The sequence below is a fragment of the Camarhynchus parvulus genome, chromosome 3 (assembly GCF_901933205.1).
Source record: "Camarhynchus parvulus chromosome 3, STF_HiC, whole genome shotgun sequence".
In the NCBI taxonomy this organism is placed as follows: domain Eukaryota; kingdom Metazoa; phylum Chordata; class Aves; order Passeriformes; family Thraupidae; genus Camarhynchus; species Camarhynchus parvulus.
The window spans coordinates 27301563-27324346 of record NC_044573.1 but is presented as its reverse complement, the minus strand read 5'-3'; the positions used below and the strand labels follow the sequence as shown (position 1 = coordinate 27324346).

Sequence of the window (22784 nt, the reverse complement as noted above, 5' to 3'; positions counted from 1 at the left end):
CTGGCATTCTGAACTCATTTGTCACTTCTAAAAATGTTGACCTTGTTCCTTTTTTTTATACTTTTCTGCAAATTTTAATCTCTTTGCAATTTTTCAGTTTTGATTTTTATAAGTAAGGTTTGAACTAGTTTTTTCCATTTTTTTAAATTAAGCAACTTTATATTTTTTACTTTTTTTTGTTTGAATTAACCCAGCCTCTGTGCGTTTTCCTCATGAAAATCTCCTCATGAACCAAATTCTTTTCTTAGCCGTTTTCTTGACTGCTTTATAACATTTAGCTGGATTTACATTAACGATTTTATGGCTTCCTACACTGAAAGATGTTTAATCTGCATGTTGCTGCTAGCTGACAAATGTAGGATGAGCCTTGCAAGTAACTCCTGTGTTTTCACTGATTACATCACACACAGGCTGAAGCCTTGCAGCTGATCAACAGTGGTCGGTACGAACAGCGGCAGGACTTCGCTGTTGTCATCCAGCCATTCTTCCGGAACACCTTGCTGCCCCTGGATAGTGTGAGTCCTGTTTTGCTTTCCCATTATGCAAGGGCCAGTATTTAATTCCTCTTAAGCCAGTAAGATCCACGCCGCAAGGACTGTGTTTTCTTCTCTCTACACAGTCTAGTGGCACAGCGTGGAATCCGTGGTAAGAGCGAGAGAGGAGAAGACAGAAAGTCTCACAAGAAGATTCGCAGTGATGCCTGTGAATCAAAATGGCTTTAGGAAACACTCATAGCATGCACCCATAAACAAGGCACCGTCTCATTTCCTCTGAACTGCATGTTGCTTCCCTTGTTGAGGAGGTTGGTTAGCATTCACCACAGTTTCCCGATTTAGGTTATGGAATGTGTTCAGGTTTTCTTCAAATGGAGACCAGCACTTGAGTCTCTGACTCATCCAAGCATGGAAACAGGAAGCAGCCTTTGAAACCAAACACTGATTCTCCTTCTTTTCTCCAGCCTTAGCATTGTTATGCTGTGTAGTTAAGGATACAAATATCCAGCATGAATCCTCATCAAAACAACCCAGTTTTGCATAGTGCTGGTACTTTTTTCATACCATCCCCATTTTTTTTCTGTCAGCCTAAAAGGTTGACTAGTGGTCACCATACAGGTAGTGATGAGGCAAATTCCCTGTAAGAGCAACATTTACCACAGTTGAGTAAGCCCACCGTTTTTATTGTTTTCTGAAATTCAAAAGAAATTTAAACACTTGAAATGTTGTAAGTCTGAGTCACAGTAGTTTAAAAAGCAATAATAAGCACTTTTCTATCAGTTCTGTACAAAATGGAATGTGGGTCAATGGCAGGGTCTGTGTAACAGCTGTGACTGTTGGCTAAATGTTAAGTTTAGTTTTGTTATGAAAATTTTTGTGTGAAGTTGAGCAGGCTGCATTATGCAGAAGGTCTCAAAGCGCAGTAATCAGCCCATAGTTTGGAGCACCTAAATTTATTTCCAGTGTGAAAACATGAGCATATTGCCTTTAGGAAGGTACCAAAAATGTGAAGTGGGTATATCAAGTACAATACACCATTAGATATAGTATGTCAGATCTCAAAGATTGAAATTTGCTGAGAAATAATTTTTGCTTTTATTGCAGACCAGCAAGCCAGATATGAGTTTCTTTGCTGCAGACTGCTCTCATTTCAGTGTAAGAGGCTATGCTGAGATGGCCATGGCTCTCTGGAACAATATGGTAAGGGGTTATGACTTAGATCCCTATGTGTTTGTGGTAGCAGTATCTACAAAAGATCATGAGAAAGGTGTCTGAAACAAAAGAGTAAGCAAGACATAAAACTGATATCCTAACAAGAGGGGGTTGCTCAACACTGAGGTTCTTCTCACTCTGCATTGCTTAGGAAGTAATCCCAAGTGATCATATTGCATGAAACAGTGTAAGTCTTTGCTCATTCAAAATGGGAATTCTAAAGAGTCTTAATGTAACAAAAAATTCCTTTCTGATTTGGTAAATAACTTGCATTAAAACAAAAAGTCAGCCTAGTTAAACATTCAGTTCTGTACGTTTGCTGAAAATGTCTGTTTAATGATCTTGCCCTTCTTCACTGAATTCTGTTATATTTATTAGGAAAACCTATATATGACTGAATTTTTGCTGCCATTAATAGTGTGGACATGTTGTACCACCCACTCTTGTATCTGAGGCAGTTTTAGTAGAGTAACTGAAACTAATGGGGGGCTGAAATCAAACTTAGGATGCTTGTAATCACATTCCATCTGTCATTTTGGGGAAAATGAATAGCTTTTGAATAGTGTTGGAAGAAGGTGTCAGAGGTACATGCCAGACTTGATAACTCCAAGGTCAAAGTTGCTTTCAGAAACATTTCCCCACACTGGAAGGAAGACTATGGCATTTTTATGCCACAGCAACATTTCCTCCTTGTCTTGTAAACACCAGTAGCCAAATACATTGTGCTGGCAGAAATCCTGCATCCTGGTTTGCACAAGAAATAAACATAAATGGAGGGGAATTTCTTTTCCATTCAAGTAAAATTTTGAGCAAGATAAGAAACTTAGAGGATACCCCAGAATGAGCTTGAAACTAAGGACTGGAAAATGCAGGGCAGGAATCTGTGCAGCTGCCCAGCGTAGCATATGAGCTGTAGGTCCAGGATTATAGAATGTACAATGCAAGCACATGCTCAGAGTAATTGATTTGTGCATGCACAGCAATCTGCCTGTTTTCCATCAGGTTTCCCTGTCTGGGACTCCAGATGACAGCAGGCTGGTAGGTTTCACTCTGCTTCATAGCTCAAACAGGGCTCATGGTGGGCCAGAAACCCCCGGCAAACATAGAAAAGTTCAAATTGAGCGTGGCTGAGGGTTTCAAGAAAAAAAAAGGGACAGTACCTGGGCATATGGCGGTCTTAAATTGGGTTTCTGTTGCCATGTGGTATTCCTATTGGCCATTACTCATTCCTGAATCACAATCAGTCTTTTTTCCTATGCCACCAGAGTATTTTTTTTCTGTCCAGACTGTCACTCATTTCCTACGCATCTATGGATATTGACACAAAGCTTTCTACTGGGGTGGCAGGGATCAGGTTCTTACTGATGCAAAGCACAACTATTCCCCCCCATAGAGATCTGTTGGTTTATGCCAAGTGCAGATATTACTGTTTACTATCTAAATCTAGTTCTTGTAACACATCCCTGCTTTTCCCTTGCAGTCCTTGTACGGCAAGGCTGTGCAAGCTTACTGTAAGGCTGTATTGTTTCCCTGTTCCCTGAAAAGCTCGGCAGGCTGCAGGCTTAGGGCCAAATGACACGGATTCTTGTCAGTGCACATAAAGGGCCAGACTGTGCCTGGCCACTGTGGGGGTATGCAGGGACTGGGATGGCTTACAGAGTCTCTCCCTCGCCATAACATTCTTTGCTGTTTTGGCTTTGTGCAAAAAAAAAAGTGTGCTCCTGCTCTCTGAGGTCAGAGGACTCTGTAGTCTTAAGGGGTTACCACTGGTCCCAAACCCACCTTGTCAGGTGTTTGGCTGAGGTGAAGAGACACGTGGACAGAGAGTTTGGTTTGTGTTCTGCCTCCATGCTTGCCACATGCTCTAGAGGAGCTGTGGGTTTCTTTCAGAACTTGTCCTGTATGTGAGGATACTGTCATCTTCTAAGCCCAGAAACTAATACTCCTGAAGAACAGATTGCATAGAGATAAGTAAGCATGGGTGGTTACAGAATTTTGCATTTTATCATCTTTTGTCTGGGCTCTGTGCCAGAATCCTTACCAAGTGCCCTGGCATGGGAAGAATTACAATTCTCTACAAATAACCAGTTGTACCTCAGGCAGAATGCTGCAAGATATGAGCCACACATCGTACAAATAACAAAGCTGTTCCCTTTAAGGTATGAAAAACTGACCGAATTCAGTCTTCACTGCATTAGCTAGTGGGTGGGCCAAGTGATTAGGAGTCATAAAAGAGTCCATCAGGACCCCACAACAATCAGCAAAACTTGGCATCCTCTTTTGCTTCTAATCTTCTCTTCCCTCATTGTATTTTCAGTGGTTCATATATTTTTATTTTTCAATCTCTGCTAGCTTCTTTCTGTTTTTAAAAATTTTTTTTAAAAATGAACAAGAGAGAGAAAGTATTCTCAGTGTTTCCATATGAGAATCTTCTGGATAAAAATTTTTTTTTCCATGTTATGTTGGTCTTGTTGCTCTATTGTTTCTCTTCGGCATGCAGCTGACACTTTAATCCCTTGAGGACAGTAAATGCCTGTATGGACAATAGGAGAAGCAACAGCCGTTCTCTGTGATGTATTCCCAGAAGTGCTGGATGACAACTTTGCAGTTCTCTATGGACCAATCTTGTAGTCATTACTTCAGGCATGTCCATACAACAGTTGTAAACACTTCAGTTAACATGACTGAGCAAGCCTCTGCTTGTTAGCTTAACTATGGCAACCAGTGGTATGTGCGCCTCTAGCCAAGCACAACTGCCTGCTATTAGCCTGGGCACATTTTATGTTGGGTTGGAAATGGGCTCAGGGTGAGCCTATGGTCAGCTATTGCAACTTAGCTGCCAACTGATAATATAAAAAGCTCTGTGTAACTCGCTTCTTGCAAGACTGTGAACCCAGCCTCAGCTAAAATTCCCAGGGAATTTCTTGTCTGAGTGCAGACTGAAAAGGTTAGCATTGTCCCATCCTCTCTCTGTAACTGTAATTTTTGAAGTAACTCCCATCACCATGACACCTAGGCACCTTTCTGTAAGTAATGTGCTAAGTAATATGTCTAACATCTGTCATGTGGGTTTTTTCCTTTCCTTTCCATTGTCATTTGAGACAAGTACGTGGCAGAACTGGGTGTAATAGTGAACCACTTCGCTTTAGCTGAACATTTAAAATGCATTGTATTCAGAGCAATGCAAAAGGAAGAAAACTTATCCTATTCCTTGCTTCTGAGGGAGTTATTCTGCAGCCTGTACATCAGATTCTCAATGTCTTCAGTTCACAACTGTTAAAATGTTTGCAAACTTTCCTCTGCTCCTTCTATGACACTTCTTTGTTCCTGCAAGCAGCAAAAATTGGATAAGAAGTTATAACTGTCTGAATCAAGAGAGTCTGAGAAGGAAAAGATTCATCACTAAGTTTAACATTGCTTTTCTCTTCTTCAGCTGGAGCCAGTTGGTGAAAAGCAGACTTACAACAACTTTACCCATGACAGATCAAAACTCAGGTGTCCAAACCCTGTAAGTAAAGGACAAGGTGCTCTCTCCATTAATTGCCTTTGTTTTTTCTCCTTTCTTCACATTGCTAGAGCTCTTAAAAAGAGTATCTTTGTGAAGGTTTCAAATAGCTAAAATATATTTTCCTGTTTTGTTACAGACAGGGAAATCTACTTAAGATTTAAGAAAAAAAGCTTGATCCTCACTGCAATGGAAAGCCTTTCATTAAAGCTAGTTCTAATGAGTCTGTGTATTTCCATTTGCTTGTTTGCAGCAAGCAAATTAGGAAGTGATGCTACCACTCATGATTCTGAGGTGACTTCCTTTGTGTTCTCAGAATTTTCAGACAATAGAGCAGGAGAGTGTTTGGGCTAGGATAGAGAGAAGGCAAAACCAGCTGATTGTCTCAAGATCCACCATTCCTGTCTAAGAAGGGGCAGTGTCATATTGTTGGAATACTGCCCATTGAGTGATCTGTGGTGAATAAAGCCTTTGCTCTCCCTTTGTAGGAGAAACCTTTTCTTTTCACACGAAGAAATAGTGGATTTGGAAATTCAGATGTCAACTTGGAGAACACAGAATCTTCGGTCCCCTACTGGGCTGTCATTGTGACTGCAGTTGCCGGGGTCCTGGTGGGTTCTTTACTGGGCTGGGTTGTGTCACGAAGAAGAACCAAGAAGCACCAACGTAAGGCTGGCACAGAAAACAACATTAAAACAACCCCTCTGTAACACAAGTGGAACAAACATCTTTTTCTGATGAGGCTGTTCTCTGCTGTGACTCAGAGTGGCAGAACAAAAAACCTGTTGGATATGAATGAAGCTTCTGGGTTTGCCCAGGGATTTTTGTGCCAAACAACATTGATCAGTAATGTATTTTAGAGTTCTCTTCTGCAGACCAGTCAGGTGGAGAACGAAGTTCAAAGTAGTGCTGTGGATTCATGCCAGCATGCAACTAACTACCACACACCTGCTCACTCAGTCCCCCTCACTGGGATGAGGAGGACAACTGAAGAAGGTAAACCCCATAGATTGAGATAAGAACAGTTTTAATAACTGAAATAAAGTAAAATGTAATCATAATAATTGAAATTAAATGGGAAGTAACAAAAAAGAGAGAGGAATAAAACTGAAGAAGAACTAGTGCTGCACACTACAATTGCTCATTGCCTTCTGACTGATGCCCAGCCTGTCCTTGAACAGCAATCAGCCCCTCCTGGACTTCTTCCCCCACTCTATATAGTAAGCATGATTTTCTATGGCATGGAATATCCCTTTGGCCAGCTCAGGTCAGCTGTCCTGGCCATGCTTACTCCCAGCTTATGGTGCTGGCAGAGCACAGGAAACTGAAAAGTCCTTGGTTTAGAGTAAGCACTACTTAGCAACAACTAAAATATTGATTTGTTATCAATATTATTCTCATACAAAATCCTAAATACAGCACTGAACCAGCTGTTGTGAAAAATATTAACTCTATCCCAGCTGAAACCAGGACAAAGTGTTAAAAGCTTTTTCATTCTGTGGTCCAATTCTCTGTTTCATGAATATTACTCAACTGCACAAAGCAAGAACACCTGTTCATGCATCTTGGCTTCTTAATTGTGCATCTGTCCTTTTCTCTTATAAACCTCCATTTAAAATGTTAGAGACAAATCTGTGATTGCAACCTGGTATTCCCCAATAGTAAGGTGTGACTGAGATAAACGGCAGCTGCAATTTCTCATGTTATATACCAGCAAGACCATTGTGTTGAAGGTGCAGCAGTGATTCTACATGGGCAAGTACAATGCCATGGAAACATCTTTAAACTGGTTTCTGAACAGCTTGGATCCACGTGGTATCCCTGGTGCAGTGCTGGGCAGCACCGATAGAACGACTCTGTACTGACTTGGACCCCAGGCTTCTTCCATCTGGGACTGGGTGTGGAGCTGGGCTGTGTCTGTCACTTCTTCTCCAGGGCTAAATAGCCCAGGGACAGTCTTGTATGCTCCTGCCATCCTCTGTATGAGGGCTGGTTTCAGAATGAGTCTTCTTGTGATGAATTTCTTCACTAGTATCTAGTAAGGGGTCTAAACAAAAATGTGGTACCTGCAAGCTAGCTTGGCTTAATCCTTCTCATAGGACCTTTTCTTGTGTTCAGGTCTCCCAGGCTGGAGACTCCCTGGTTATTATCCACAGAAGAGCTTGCAAAGTTGTTTTTCACCTTTTGTTTTGTTTTTTTAAATTCTAATTAGGAGGTCAGAGACCATCCTTTTTGGAAATTAGACTTTCCTTGTTTTAAATCTGCAGGGCAATTCATATGAGTACAAAAGGTTCTTCACAAGATCTGCATGATCTTGTTTCCCAACATCTTTCTTATTTCCTCTGTTAAATACATAACCTTTTTAATTTTATTGAATCCAAAGTGAGGTTTGGATTCAATTGCACTGGTGCAATTTTTTTGTAATGTGTACTACATTTCCGCTCCAGAAATGCAAATGAGTAGAAAATTATAGTGTTTCCCAGAAGAAAGTGTTCTGCGTTTCCTAAATTTATAATTTTGCATGCAGAAGGTGTTCAGACTTCTCCTTCTTCCATTTCACTTCTCTCAGTGTCTTTGCTAAGATAAAAAGAGGTGAGCAGAGTACAATTACACAGTCAGATTTCAGGGGCTGTAGTTGCATTCACCTCTTCTTTGATCTGCTCTCAAAGGTAGGGCTGTTAATAGTAGGACTTTTATTTACCTGCATAAATACAGGTGTCTGTGAGCTCTACATGCAGCACAAAATGGGGATATATTTAGAATGTGAACGAGGAACAGTTGCATCTTGTTCCAGTGTAGCACAGGCTGTCTTAATTGTGGCTCATTAAGTATCTACCTGGAATTTATTTAGCTTGGGAAATTGAAGCAAGCACAACTCCAACCAAGAGACAAGATTTCAGTGTATTCCATAGCATCTATGCCTCAGACACATTGGGAAAACATAAGCCTCATGTGTGAGGAAGCTGAGCAAATATCCAAAGGCTGCTATCTCCTCTCATCCCTAAATGTTGTTCTTGTGAGTTGTCTTTCCTACTGAGAACTTTGATAGCCACTGCTCATACAACTCTTGGCTTGGGAAGAAGTAAAAAGATAATAGTTCTCTACAGAACCTTTGATCAGTACTAGGTATTTCAAAGGAAACTCGAGAACAGTAGTTCAGTACTGATTTACCTTTCCAAACCATGTGTGCATGCAGGAAGTGGGGTGGGAGTCCTGGAGCATGAGTTAGAGTTACAAAATGCTGCAGTCTCTCACATCAGGCTTGTCCTGCCTTGAGATGGGTACAAGTGCTTCTCGAGTTTCATGCTTGTGCCCCCTGCTAGAATAACTAAATATCCCCTTTTCTCACTTAGAAAGCTAAATTTTGTTCTGAGCTTCTAAAACTTAAATTCTAAGAAGGGCAGCCCATTGGGAAGTGAGAGGAAAAATGGCTCTTAGCTCATTCACTATCCTTAAGGATTCTAGAGTGGAAATAATTCTTGTGCAGGAGCCTGGGTGATTGTGCTTTTGAATGGTGGACTGCAGTTCCCTGCAGCACTTAGCCCTGCAAGGAATGCTGCCTTTACTGGTGCTTTTGGGAAGTGGGAAATCATCAATCTTAAATTATATTGGCTCTGTTCTGGTAATGCAACAGGAGACTTCCCCTACTTTCTGTAGCTTTGGTGTATCTTTAATGCATGAATACAGTAGGAGCTGGAACAGGAACTGGCATGTTTTTAATTAGTCTATGGAAGTATCTTCTGGCATCTTTCTTCAGTAGACTGAAGTGTGTGGTGAAATGCACTGGCATTAAAAAAAATAAATCAGGAACCATGCAGTTTGCAGCTGTTCCACAAGCAAAATCATTTCTGTGAAGACATTACTGCAGAACGTTCCCTCCATGCTTATTAAGGTAACATGGATCTGGAATGAATGACAAGCAATTAGGTCTGGATACTTTGCATTCAGTATCATGTTAAATCAGGAAGTAATCTTATCTGTCAGTTGTCCATTCCTCCTTTTTTTCTGTAATGGCATGCCCTTGGTTTTAAATGCCCTCATGGCTTTTTGCCTCAGTGGATGCTAAATAGGCAGATTGCCTACTGAAGCACAAAAGGAGAGGCTTAGAAGAAACTTTAAATCTTTATGGAAAAATTGATCAATTGGATGCCATTTTAGCCAAGGATTTTGCTTTGGCCAGTGGTGGTCTTGCCCACCACTGAAAAGCCCTTCTTTGTGATTTTTCTAACACCCTGAGAAAACAGGCTTTATGAATGCTTCCTCTGGAGAAGAGCCACAGCTCAACCCACATGAGTGGTCACTATCCAAAGGACCTTTGTGGGTACTGGCCAACAGCTCAGGTTGTTGAGAAGGACACTTGGAGTAAATATTACACTGTTCCCTGGTCCTGAGAAATAATCTGTTCTTCAAACAGGGAAGAGATGAAGCCTGACAAGTGTTGGCAAACATTTGCCTGGAGCTTCAGCAGTTCTAGAGTTTAAATTCTGGCCTTCTTTGTTACTGCTGATGGATCTTCCTCTCATCATGGTACTGTGCCTGCATTCTGCTTTGTAAGGTCTTGGGTCAGGTTGCCCAAAAATCCAGTTTAGGTGCTCAGTGAACTTAAGGAAGAGAGAAAAAGTCCAGAAAAACATCTGCAGAGAATTTTACACAGCTTTACAAAATGCTAAATGTTTCCTCCCACCACCTTCTAGGTGGTGAGATGTGCTGATGACAAATTATGTCATTTTAACAGCTAGGCAGTATGTGATAGCCTGGGACAGCTGGGCAAGAGTTTTTTTACTTTGAAGAATATTTTGTTAAAACACTGAGGTGAAACAACTCCACCTAAAGAAAGGAAAAGCTCTGGATTTTTACAGCTCTTCGTATTTGCAATTTATGCTTCCTGGAAAATTTAAAGATTTTGCTATTGGAGGATCATGGGCTAGCAATGCTTGCTCTTCTCCCCCCCCCCCCACAGGCACTCCCTTTTGTTTTTAAAAGGAGGGTATCTGGGATTTTGGGGCCAGCAGGACGAAAAAATCTATCCATAAAGTAGTTAATATATTACTTAAATAAAACGAATTTTCTGGGTATCATAGATCTTTGAGCACAACAGGGAGGGATGCTTCTGTGAATTATTGTGTTAAAATGAATTCTGTTCCAAGTACCTGGTTTGCTCAACCATGGACCTAAGAAGCATCTCTAGCAGGAGCCCACGAATCTGTATTGAAACAGGGGTTGATGGAAGAAGCAGGAAGAAAGACTGGCGCATTTTAACTTAGCACATGCCAAGTATCTTCCATTTAAGTGTCCTTGCCACCACTTAACTTTGGTGGATATCAGGATTGATGATGTTTCACCGTCTTTCTGAGAATGATAGATTTCTCATACTTGTTTTGAAAATTGTTAACTTTAGATGCTTTTGATGACCATTCTAGCAGAAACAAAATTTTTTTCTGGTGATGACCATTGGAGAGAACAGCACCCCAAGGCAAAAGACAGAAAACCCACAGGACTTGAGCAGTTTTAGAAAATAAATCCTATTAAACACAGGTGAGCTTATTTAAGGGGTGGTTGGAACTACTCATTGGCTAGAGGAAGTTTCCTTATGTCTTTCCATTTCTGTGATCTATGAAATTGTCACTCATGAAGAAGTCATAACTGCATTAAGTTCACTGAGAAAACATCATTTGCTGAACTGTATGGGTTTTCTCTAATTGCAGGCCTTCAGCAGGATTTGTAGAAGTTGGGTATGAAAGTGTGGTAATGTTCTCTGTTGGATGAAGCATAGGATCCATGAATGTTTTTCTGTGGTAGGGTGCTTTTAGTTTCCAGGCCTTCTGCTTCCCTACAAGAAGGATTTAATAGTCCCTTTGCACTAGGGGTGCTGCAGGGACACGGTTCTGTGAGAGGCAGTCAGGAATTCCTGCCACTGAGTTATTTCAGCTGGAGAAGCCAGCTGCTTCCAGATGTCTAAGAGTGCTTTCTCGTTCATGTAAAATGATTATGGCTGTGAAGAAAAGGAGCACGATACCTTCAAAGTATCTCAATCTTAACCATCAAAGATTTTTAAAAATTCCTTTTGGTGTTAAAAACTAGCCATGGAGGAAAGCCCTTTAGCTACCCTTTGTGTTGCTCAGGTGATGGAAAGCACCACCTGAGGGCCCCAATGGGCTTAGGCAGTGATAGGAGAGAATCCCAAAGTGAAGCAGCAGCCAGGGTTGCTCAGCTGTGGTTCAATTCAACAGAAGCAGGGAAGTTGGGCCTTGTGTAAGGGCTTCACAGTGGGTGGATGAGGCGGAAGATACGTTCTGTGTTCTTGCACTGGTTAAAGACACAGGAATTGCCTGGTTCAGCAGCTCTGCTCCACCCACGAAGGATTTACCTGCACTTGCCAGGCTGCCCACAGGTATCCTCTGAATCAGTTTTCAGATCAAAGAAAAACACAGGATTGAGTGGGGAGGACACAGCTGGGGTAGATTAGACAACAAAGATCAAGGTTTGAAAGTTTCCAGGATGTCTCTCTTCTTAGCTCTCTCAGCAACCATTGTATATTACTTCAGCATAGACTCTGGAACCCTCAGAAACCTTGTCTGTCTGCAAGTGCAGCCTCTAGGGCCTGGGTTGCAGCAGCTACTAAACATCCCACAGCCAAACTGAGTGACTGCATGAATCATGTCTGTCCCTGAGGATTCATCCCAGACCCTCTGGAGATCAGAGGTGCTGACATACCCAGGCTGTGCTTCCCAGACAGCCTCAGTGGAGGACAGACACTGAGATCCTCACTGTAGGCAAGAGAAATGGCACCTGTGGGAAGGCACAAAAGCAGAACTTCAGGTATCTAAATGCTTCTAAAGTCCAAAACCAGAGTTCAGCATGTACTCTGAAGAAATGACATGGCACTGTGGGGAACACTGATAACAGGATTAGACATACCTATTGCATCACTGTGTCATCTACATAAGCTGCTTGTGCATCTGAGCTGAAAATGCCACAAATGCCACTTAGCCTTTGACATAGCATTTATCTATCACGTACTTGTTTTTGTGGCTTGAGCTGACCTTTTCCTGCTGCTGCTCCTACTGCAGGAGTCAAACAATCTCTTCACCCTTTCCCCTACCTGAGACATCCTTTTGTCACAGCTGCCAGAAATCTCTGGTACCAGGTAAGTAAATAAGCCAGCCTGACAATTAGGACATTCCCCTCGCTGTTACTTATTCAACAACAAAGAACTTATTGCCTTTGTCGGAAGCATCATCTGGAGAATTTTACAAATATTCATGAGGGTAATTTGCGTGTCTTAACATTCCTGTGAGATAGCCTTATTACCCCCCCAACTAAAGATGATGAAATTTATGTGCAGAGAGGTGAAATGATGTTCTCCAGGCTACATGATGAGTCAGTGACTGAGCAGGAGATTAAACCCAGCAGTCCTGGCTCCACAGACACAGCCCAGTTGTGTAACCACTGTTCACCTTATCACTCGATCACCAACACAGAGAGACTGGTGGCTGTGCCAGCTTAACGCCTGTTTTCCACCATAGATTGAATGCAGATACGGCAAAATATTGGCAGTTTGTTTCGCGGGAGAGAGGGGTGGGGAGCAGGGAACTCCACTGGGGATCGGGTTTGCGCCGGTGCTCCATGTGCACACACAGACACTGGGCAGCACTGCGGTGGAACCCGGGGCACTGAGTACCGGGGTGGGGAAGGGAGCCACAGGGAAATTCACTGCCCTCCCTCCCATCGTGCTCCCACTTGCATTCCCACACCCAGTAATTAGCTCCAGGTTCCACCTCCAGCCTGCAAGGTGCAGGGCTGCAGGTTGCACCAAGCTCTGAAAGGACCCTTGCACACTGAATAGAGTAGGAAGAGTCAGGATTTTTAGGGATCTCAAATCTGTTTACATGGTTGGTGATGTGTCCTCCAGAGCAGAAAAAAGTCGATCCTATTGAAAAGAAATTAGTTTGATGAAATGGAGATTTTTTTTTCTTGTGCTGTTGGTCTTTCATTTTTTACTTGATGAAAGAAAAATTACGGGGAAAAGTGGACCTGAAGTGAAAGTTTTCAGAATGTTATTTCAAAGGCTATTTAGTTTCAGAATATTCAGCAGGGCAGGATGTCTGCCTTTTGACTTACTTTTCAGCTGAAAAATATTACTGATTTGGAACCTTTTGATCTTTTTTATATTGCCATCCTGACTTTTGAATGGGAACCAACACTAAATCATCAGCATGTCTGAGGAGAAAGAAAAGTTGTTTCTTTTGAATAGTTCCAGTTAATGCAAAGCTATTATTTAAAATGTTTAAGAGGCAGCTCCACTGCTAAGCTACTCCTGTATTTATCAACATGATCTGTCTGTACCAAGTAATTTTGCTAGCTATGAGAGTGACCACAGACCAAAACCACTGTCGTGCACAATCATCATCCCTGCTGCCCGACAGTACCAGTGTGTAGCTCTAAAACCAAATTATCAGCAGCCATCTTCAGCAAGAAACCCTGCAGTGTAATTGTTGGAGCAGTTGCGGCATGTGTGTGACCATAGTGATTGGGTAAGCCTTTCCCACTGACTCCAAGAGCAGCTCAGAAATAAAAAAAGAAAAGTTATGGAAAGAGGGAGTTTGTGGCACTCCCTATGCTGCTCTATCCTGGGGAAGGGAAATCTGCTTCAATAGAAAGCCTAATACTGGCTGTGCTTGTCCTGTCTCCCAACCATGGAGTTGGGGAACTGCTCCTGGGTGTCTTCCCACCAGACCATATTTAGCAGAAAACTGTAGCTTACTTGTGTAGCTTAATTTTGAGTTTTAAAATTTCATAACTTTATATAAAAGCAGTTGTGAGTTGGGATGAATCTTCTTGATGGGAAACAGGGCTGTCCCTGCAAGTTATCAAATCCTAAGAAGATGTTATTTACCTCTGTGCTCTCCTTTGGTCTTCCTTTGAGCTGCCCCAGCTGACTGTTTGCTATGACAATCTAATTATGACTTAGTTTGGCCCGAGCACCGGCTGCCTTCAGTTTCTTTTATCTCGCTGAACTGGGCAGGCAGAATCAGGTTCAGAGCCTGCTCCCTGTGTGGAACCAAAGGAATTCAGCAGTGTATTAGAAAGGCATTAGCTTCTCCTTTTCCCTCTGTTGTTTTTTTTTCCACTGGAGCCCATCCAGATGGAGCACAAACAAGGAAAGGATAAATGCAAAGTGCTCTGCCACCCTGAAAGCATGCGCTGACGTCAGCTTTCATGAACTGGCACTTTAATCATTGCATGGGGAATGTATCTCTCTCCCTCTGCAGCCTTCCTTTGGATTTCTCAGTGCACCAACATTAGCATTTATGGCAAGGAAGATTTATTTTCTTTGCTGGTTAAAAGGGTAGTAAATTCAGAATGTTTTCACAAGCTGCTAGACTGAGAGCTCTGGAGACCCAAAATGCTGTAGGCTCAGTCTAGGTGCATCAAGGGCAGCAAAAGAGCAAACTTCTTCCTGGATGTATTTCCACTTGCATTAACAGCTGAGCTGAAAAGCAGGGGGCTAGTCCATCAGCATACACAGAGAAGCTGTCAGCTTCTCCAAGCCAAACTGCATGAAATACCCTCAGGGAGGAAAAGAGTATGGGGTACCAGATGCAAGGGGCAGATCAGTCAGGGATTTCCAAAGGTCTTTTTGAGGCATTTAAGCTAAATTTTTCAGTATTAAGCACTGAAAGGTAGCAGACTCATTTTCTGTTCATGTGTCAGGCCTCAAAGAAGCACCTTGCTCTCTCCTTCTGCCCCAGTCTTCCTGAGAGGACAACAGGTCGTTGGACTTTGACCCCCTCTCAGAAGAGCCAGGAATGATGAATTCACTGAGGTGTGTGAGGAGCATTTCAAACTCGCTGAGGAAGAGCTCTGTGGAAGTGCCTTGCATTTGTTATCTTTCTGCTGGGATTGAGCATAGTCTATTCCTTTGCATCTATCACTGCCTGGTTGTATTTTCTGTATTTGCTCCATGTCCTTCACACATGAGGGAGCATGTGTGAAGCAGGAGTAGGATGCAGCCATCCTTTCTTGGCTGTTTGCCATAGGTGAGCCCAGAGATGAAATCCTCCCCCCCATACCTGACAGAGTGGCCATCACAACACAGAAATTCAGGGCAGTTCTCAGCAAAGAAATTCACTGAGGATTTTGGTCATTCTGGTGTGGGGAGGTTACCTCACTCTATGCACTCAGAGATGAGCTGGGGTGGGGGGGAAAACAATGACAGATATTAATGATGCTAGCAGGCTATTGTCAGTACAGATGCAGTCAGCTGGTCTCATCAGCTGCTTTCACTGGGCTGCCTGCTTCACAATAAAGTGGTTCCCTAATTACAGCCTTCACTTCACACTGTCCTGTAGAGCCCTGCACCATCAGGTGCTGCTGCTTCCTTTACTCTTGCTGGAGCTCTCTGCAGCATGGCGCTGTCTCAGCGTTAATGCCCCACTGGCCCGTGTAATTAAAGGAAGATTAAAGATGGATTTGTGCAGCTAAATTCTTATTTTGGTACCTCTTGCATGTTGTGGCTTTTGCTTCTTACAAGGCCCAAGGTGACTAAGGGTTTGCAGATATTTACAAAACATCTATACAGATAAATATGGATTTATACACACATGTATATGTGTATATATATCCCAGTTAGTGGTCCATTTCCCAGGTGTCCAAAAGCTTCTGTAGTGCTATGTAAGAAATATAAGGAAGAGATGGGGAGCAAGTAAAGATTATCATGAAAGCTAGGGTCCACTTTTAGTCTTGCTCCATCTCTCACACAGACAAAAAAAAGCCACATGAAAACTACAGCTATTCCTTCCTACCAACCACACTGCCACTGTATCTTAGCCTCTTATCTTTAAAAACAGATACTCCCTCTTAGTCACCTTCCCCTCAAGAAAATCAAATTTTCTCCAGCTGAGCAGCCAGCACTATCAGCTCAACTCAGACCATCACACAGCACGAGTTGTCTGCTGGAAAACCCTGAGAGTTTGGTGCAGTTTAATAATTAGTTTGATGTGCTTTTTTTATTTACTTTTTTTTTTTGTTTGAAGTGCTTGGTTAATACTTTCTATACTTTCAAGGCTGGAAACAGCTGCAGGAGCAAGAGCTGTAGGAAACTGCATCAAATATTGTGAAATTCATGACATAATCATCACTGTGTTCCTGACGTCAGTTCACAATTTGACTTGCTAATGCTGGAACCCAGGTTTTGTGTTCCTGATCTCTCTCAACCTTCTGCTTGCTTGCATTTAAAATTGCCAAAGTTGCTCAAAATGACCACTCTGCCTCTAATCTAATATTTTTATATTGTCTACTGCTCTCTAGGAGAGTTTTGATGATACAGCTCCTTCTGCAGTTCTTTTAGCATAGGCTCACCTGGGTCCCACCAGCCTTTTGCAGATCTCTCATACCACCCCCACTGGAGTGAAATAAACTACATTTATCAACCTCATTCTTTTGTCATTACAAATACATTATAAGTACATTTTTGCCCATGTAATGTGATATAATTTTTCATCACACGTTGTTGGATATTGCTATACTGATTAGAGTAGGACAGAAAACCAATACCCAATTACAGCTATTGCAGGCCAGTAAAAAAACACAGTTCTAAAGAAATTAATGTTTTGCAAAGTTTGGATGGTAGTGAAGTGTCTTGCTCTCACTTTTGGAGACTTTTAAAAATAAATTTCTTTCTTCCATATAAAATGTAATGACACAAAAACTCCACAGGCAGATTCTAAAAAACATTGTTTCTCCATTATGATCAATCCTAAACAATTATTTTCCAGGGGGTTGCAACATTCAGATTTATTACAATATGAAAACAAAATACATTTCCAACTCAGCATTCAAACAAGACAGCTCTTATCCTCTAATAAGCTCTGTTGGTGGCAGATATTCTTGATAAACTGGCAGCATTCTGCTCAGAGGTGGTAGCAGCAGAAGTAGAGAGTGCAACAGTACCTTTCTGATGAGGGCAGAATGAATAGCTGATGCAGTTGAGATCACAGAATATTTGGGCTGGATAGGACCTTTAAAGGTCATCTAGTCCAACAATCCTTGCAATGATCAGAAACATCTTCATGCAGATCAGGCTGGTCAGAGCCCTGTCCAACCCAACCTTGGATGTGTCCAGGGGTGTGGCATCTACCATTTCTCTAGGCAGCCAGCTCCACTGTTTAATCACCCTCATCATGAAAGAGGCTTTTGCAGCGTTAGGATTCTCCCCCAGTATTCAAGCTGGTTAGATCAAAGACTGCCAAAATTTGGGTTGCTAGCACCCAAAGCAAGTTCTGCTGCAGTGCTGAGCCCTTGCCACTTTCATGGGTTTTGTGGCGCCCTTTGGGACACAGGCCATGTTTAAGGAGCTCAGGCAGATTCTTGTTAGATTTTTCTGCAGTACTAAGTAAGCTCAGAAATACTTGATGACTTCATTGCAGCCAGCTGTTACTGTATAAACAGTTATCTAAAATACTGTGTCCTGAAATACCCAGGTCTTGATGCAGGGAAATAGTCAGATGCTATTGCTGTGCAACACCGTGTCATCAAGGGAACTGCCGGGCAGGTGACAAGCGTGGTGCCTCCTGGAGTCACATGGATCTAAACAGTCATCACTAGAAAGCAGTGGAGAAGTGACTGTCAGCACTTCTACCCTTAGTGACTCCTGCTGGGTAGCTGGTCCTCCAGCATTCTCTCATGCAATCAGTTTTACCTGACCATGTGGACTTTATTGGCATCTACATGCTAACAACTTTTATTTCCAAGAGCAATCTGCAGCTATTCAGCCAGAGCTGCAGACTAGTTGATGGCTCACCCTGCTGAAGCTGGATTCAGATCTCTCCTAACCTGTTCCCAAAAAATGAATGGCTGAAACATTTGTATTAGTCCTGCCATCTGCCTCATTTGTGTTCCATGCCTTAGGAGAGAAATCTTTGTTCCCTTCTCCTCACTTTGACAGTTTTTCTGGATGAAAGAACTCCAGGAAGAGTGGGATCAAGCAGAAGTCACTCATGCTGTACATGCAGCTGTCTGCATACTCCCTGCACCTGTTTGCCCTCCCTATTTCTGGCCCTAAAAAATCCTAGGAATTCTTCATTAAATGTTTTTTTCTTCCATCAGCTATCTCCTGACAGCAGCCAAGATGACCATTTGTCTTTCCAGAGGGAGAAAAGAGCTGGGTATGGTGTTTTTCTTTGTTCTGTTGTTCCCTGATCCATGGGCAGAGCTCTTTGTGAAGGTGTCCCCAATTTCTTTGATCTGGGCCACTGTGTGCAGGCTGCTGCTCAGGCTCTTCTCAGTGTCTTTCCATGTGACACAGTGACCTACATACCTGTCCTTGCCAGTAATGGGTCATATCCTGCCTTATCTGACCCTCCCTTTTCAAGGGTAATAAAGAGAGATCTTTAATTATCTGGTGGTTTCCACCCACCAGTCCCCAAGTTAAATGTGGTGCTGTCCTCCATCCTTCTTTGTTTTTGAATAAGAACTAGTTAATGCAAAGGTTTTCCATCCAGGCATCTCTGTGGAGTCTTAAATCTTAATCCATCCACAATCTTAGCTAATTGGATTTGTTTGTAGAAGAAAGCTGCCTGTGGTTTGACTTTCTGCAGAAGAGTAAGTAAAAAAAAAAAAAAAGGAGGGGCTGAGGAAGGGAAGGGATAGAAACAAATTACATTAATGAAGAAAAAGCAAACTGCATCACAGCTTACTCTGTTGCATGATAGGTATAGGCATTGCTTAAACTTGCAGTGGAGGTTTTGCATGAATAGGAAAATCAGTGGCCTACATGGTACTTAATATTCCTCCACCCCTTGTAGGTTAGTTATGCAGGGAATAAGCAGCATTACTGCAAGGAGACACACTAACTTATGCCTTATTTCTGCTTCTAGTACCATTGCTCTAGTAAAACTCGGAATGTAAAATGCTTCTTCTCTTGGGAATAGCTTGTAAGTGCTATCTTATTTTTGCAAGCAGTGCTGATGAATTGGTAAACATAAATAAAAACACAAGTAGCCAGGAAAATCCAAACTCAAGAAGGTAACTCATTTTAGACCTAGGAGTCAAGCTCAGGATAGCAATATACATGTTCACTGGTGACTGAGGAGCTGTGCCTATCACACTGCTCTGGGGTACTGCTACTGCCTGCTGCTATCCCTGTGTCCTTGGCTATGGCACATCTGCTACAGCTGCATAAATTAGGTTCAGATGGCCAAAAAGCAAGCTTTAGCCAAAGAAACTGCCCCCCTGTGAGCACTCCAACACTGCCTAAAATGCCACCACATCAAGAATGAAAAAATAGTGCATACAGCTAATTTTGCAAGGTCTGTGGTTCACATATGTTTTCTGTTTGCTGCCTCAGCCTCCCCCCAGCTGGACTTGAGCAGCAGGCACCCAGCTGTGCCCAGTTATAGTCAGGGACAGGGAGGGGCAGGTTGAGTTTAAAAACAGAGCAAGAGGTCAGCTGTTTGTCTTGGCTTAGAGATAGGGCTGTGGTTTTGTGCTCTCTTTTGATTTTTACCAATTCTGAAGGTTGCGAGACTGATTCTAGCTTGTTTTACACTAAATCTCTACTGATGTTACATCACTGACTCTTGTTTCATTAAGGTAAGGGAGCTGTGAGCCCTGTTCCCTGTAACAGAAAGTGTCAGTCTGAGTTTGCTTCCTGCTGTCTCTGTTCCCCTTTTTGATGGATACCAGTGTCAGGCACTGAGTTTCAGTGTAAACCAAGCCCTGCTGAGCATCAGAGACCTACTTGAAACCATGAAATTTAGGAGAGGGCTATAATTATATCATTTTTGAGCTGTTTTTAGGAGTCTTGAAGAACACTGGTTTTTAAACTAATTTTGATTTAATGCATTTAGGACCTCTGTGATTGATGGTGTCTATAAATACCATTTAAGCACACAATATAATTTTTAGCATGCCATTTTCAGGAGCTGGTGAGCCAGGGTTGCTGCCCTGCTCCTGCAGCAGCTTCCCTTGGCTGTGGGATGACCCTCTGGGTGGAATGTCCTTGGCACCAGGGACATGTGGTTGGGGGGCTCCTCAACATCCCCTCCCCCCTTGTTTTGGCAAAGTTGTTGTCCAAGGAGCATGCTGGGCAACTGAGGTACACAGGGATACTGGGGAGGGCATCAGGGGATTTCTTGCTCAGAAGACAACTCCAAGTCATGGAGAAAATAACCCAGAGGGCAGCACAGGCAAATGGGACAAGTGCCTCCAAGCAAATAGTCATGGGATGCACAAAACAGAATAGGGACAGGGAGGAAGAGGTAAAATCTGCCCCCTTTTCTCAGACATCTTGATGGGGTTAATATTAATAATATTAATGCTTTTCTTGGGGAAGGAGAGGAAAATGTTTGATAAGAATCAGATTATATGTTTCTATATTTAAGAAGGCAAGTTTTTTGATGCTGAAGTAGGAAAAAAATAGTGGTTTACTGTATTAAAATTGGCAAGTACTTAGCATAATCTAGTGATTAAAGCAGTCTTTTCCTGGTACACTTGTAAATCATAAATTCCCGCTGCAGAATGGCTCCTATGGCATTTTGCCCATTAACCTTTATGTGCTTTGATCTCATGTTGACTCCAGAAGTTCAGGCTGTTCCCTGCCTTGTTTAGCTGTTGCTGTTAACAAAACACTTGCCTCTTGAAATACACAGTGCTTAGCATCCATGTATTTCTTTGCCTTCAGGTCTCTGAGCACATGCAATATTGATGCCTTGTGGATCATTGAAAAAACCTGACTCATTAGTGAGGAGATATTAAATAAACATCCCCAAAGAAAGCAAACAAGCTTGGGCATTAGGAAGACTATTTTTCAGCCTGAACTGCACTAGCAGAGGCGTAGGAAATGAGAGCTTAGTGAACTGCAGAGAGGAAAGAGGAATCATGCAATATTCACATGAAGCCAAGATATGTATCCTCTGCCTGCCTGCCTTGCAGACTGGCACAGCAGTCAGCACTGGGGTGCCACTGGGAGGAGTGGGGACCCGCTCTGCCTCCTGTCCTGCCTTTCCCAGAGGCCAGATGCTGAGGATGGGGCTTGCAGAAAATCTTCCTGCCTGGTGTCTGGCAAGAAGCAGGCATAAAGCACAGCCTTTCTGCAAAGCACTGCAACCATGATGGCTAATGTGTCACAAGTCCATCCTCGTTCCTCCTGGGTAGCATCCAAGTTCTGTCTTTGGCTTACCCGTTCTCTTTTCTTCACCTTTTAAGAGTATAATGTATGATATTTACCTTTCTCCTTCCCTCCTATAGGCAGTTCTGAGGCCAATGGCTGAAACCACTAGTTTAGATAAAAATACTTGGAGATAAAAAACTTACCACAAGCATTAAGTATTCTTAAATAGGCTGGACATGTATTTTGCAAGCCACGTGACATTTATTTTTATAACTAATGACTATCTGACACTTTAGAAATATGGAAGACAATTTGCTACCCATGTTCAGGGACTCTGAGTTCACGTGAGTCAATCTCAGTCTGAAGTCTAAAAAAGGTCGCTTTGCAATCTGTAAGCAGCTTTAAAGCCTTCATGGGCCTTAAAGCATTGGGCTTAGCCAGTGGGGAAAAAGCTGCCCTGGAACAAGGTAACTCAGACAGCAGAGAGCTAGAAAAGGGGAAGAGCTGATAAGAGCCAGCTCCTGCTCTTGATACAGAGAGAGGAAGAGGAGTAGTTTTCCTAGAGGCAAAGCATACATGTCTGATTTGTTACTGCTTCAGCTAGTAATTCTCACATTTGTTTATTCCAGGCTCATCTTCACTTGGTCAAATGAAAAGCGTGACATTGTCTTATGGATATGTGAAACAGTCAAACCTGTGAGTAGTCCTAGCTCCACAGAATGTTGTGCTCTGTGCTGTCTCTGTCATTGTGGGCCACATTTCTACCGTTCAGCCACTGGCACCTGTTTGCTGCTGCTTTTTACTCAGCCAAAACATGCTACAGAAATTCTTTAAATTTGGGCTTTCTTTCCATCCAAACCTCCAGTACCCACCCATGCAGAAAGGTGAGAGCCCAGATGTCTCCTGTAACCCAGAAAATGCCAGAAACACATTGAGATGTCTCTCAACACACATGAACTCCCTTTCCCTTTCCCATGCTGAAAAGTGCAAGCATTTCACTTTTGAACAGAAGGTGCCTGAAAACACAGTCCCTCCCCAGGACCACTTGCCCTGTGGAGAATGTGGGCAGTCACCTCTTGCAAACAATGCAAAAAGTTACTGTCTGTTGGCTTCCCACAGCAGCAGCTCTCCACCTGCTCGTGTGTGAATTTACAAAGTAAGCTTCCCCTTGCTCCATTTGGGTTGAGGCAGCCGGAGTGATAGATAGAAGATCAGCCCCCAGGCCAAGGGTGGGGAGAATGGCAACTCATGGGGCAAATGGGGCATGGGGGCAGGTCAGTCTCCCAGGATCAGCACATGGATCCAGGGTGGAAAAGCTCATCCCTGCTCATTTGACACAACCACTTTTGCTTATACATCTCCTACTAGTTCTCTTCGAGTGGAGTTTCCCCCCCATGCTGCCTTGCATATGTAAGATGATTTAGGACAAAATGCCACCTTGCCACCTCCCTCCTGGCTGCCC

The 22784-nt window shown here is 42.7% G+C and overlaps 1 protein-coding gene across 1 annotated transcript in view; it reads left to right on the top strand.

The window, feature by feature from the left end:
* PLB1 (phospholipase B1) overlaps nucleotides 1–22522 on the top strand; it is a 93718-nt gene extending 71196 nt beyond the window's left edge. The window contains exons 56-60 of the mRNA XM_030945881.1: nucleotides 411–515; nucleotides 1599–1694; nucleotides 18319–18377; nucleotides 21952–22018; nucleotides 22442–22522. Coding sequence (XP_030801741.1) covers nucleotides 411–515; nucleotides 1599–1694; nucleotides 18319–18377; nucleotides 21952–22018; nucleotides 22442–22522 — 408 coding nt within the window. The remainder of the gene's footprint in view (nucleotides 1–410; nucleotides 516–1598; nucleotides 1695–18318; nucleotides 18378–21951; nucleotides 22019–22441) is intronic.
* Nucleotides 22523–22784: the final 262 nt, after the last annotated feature.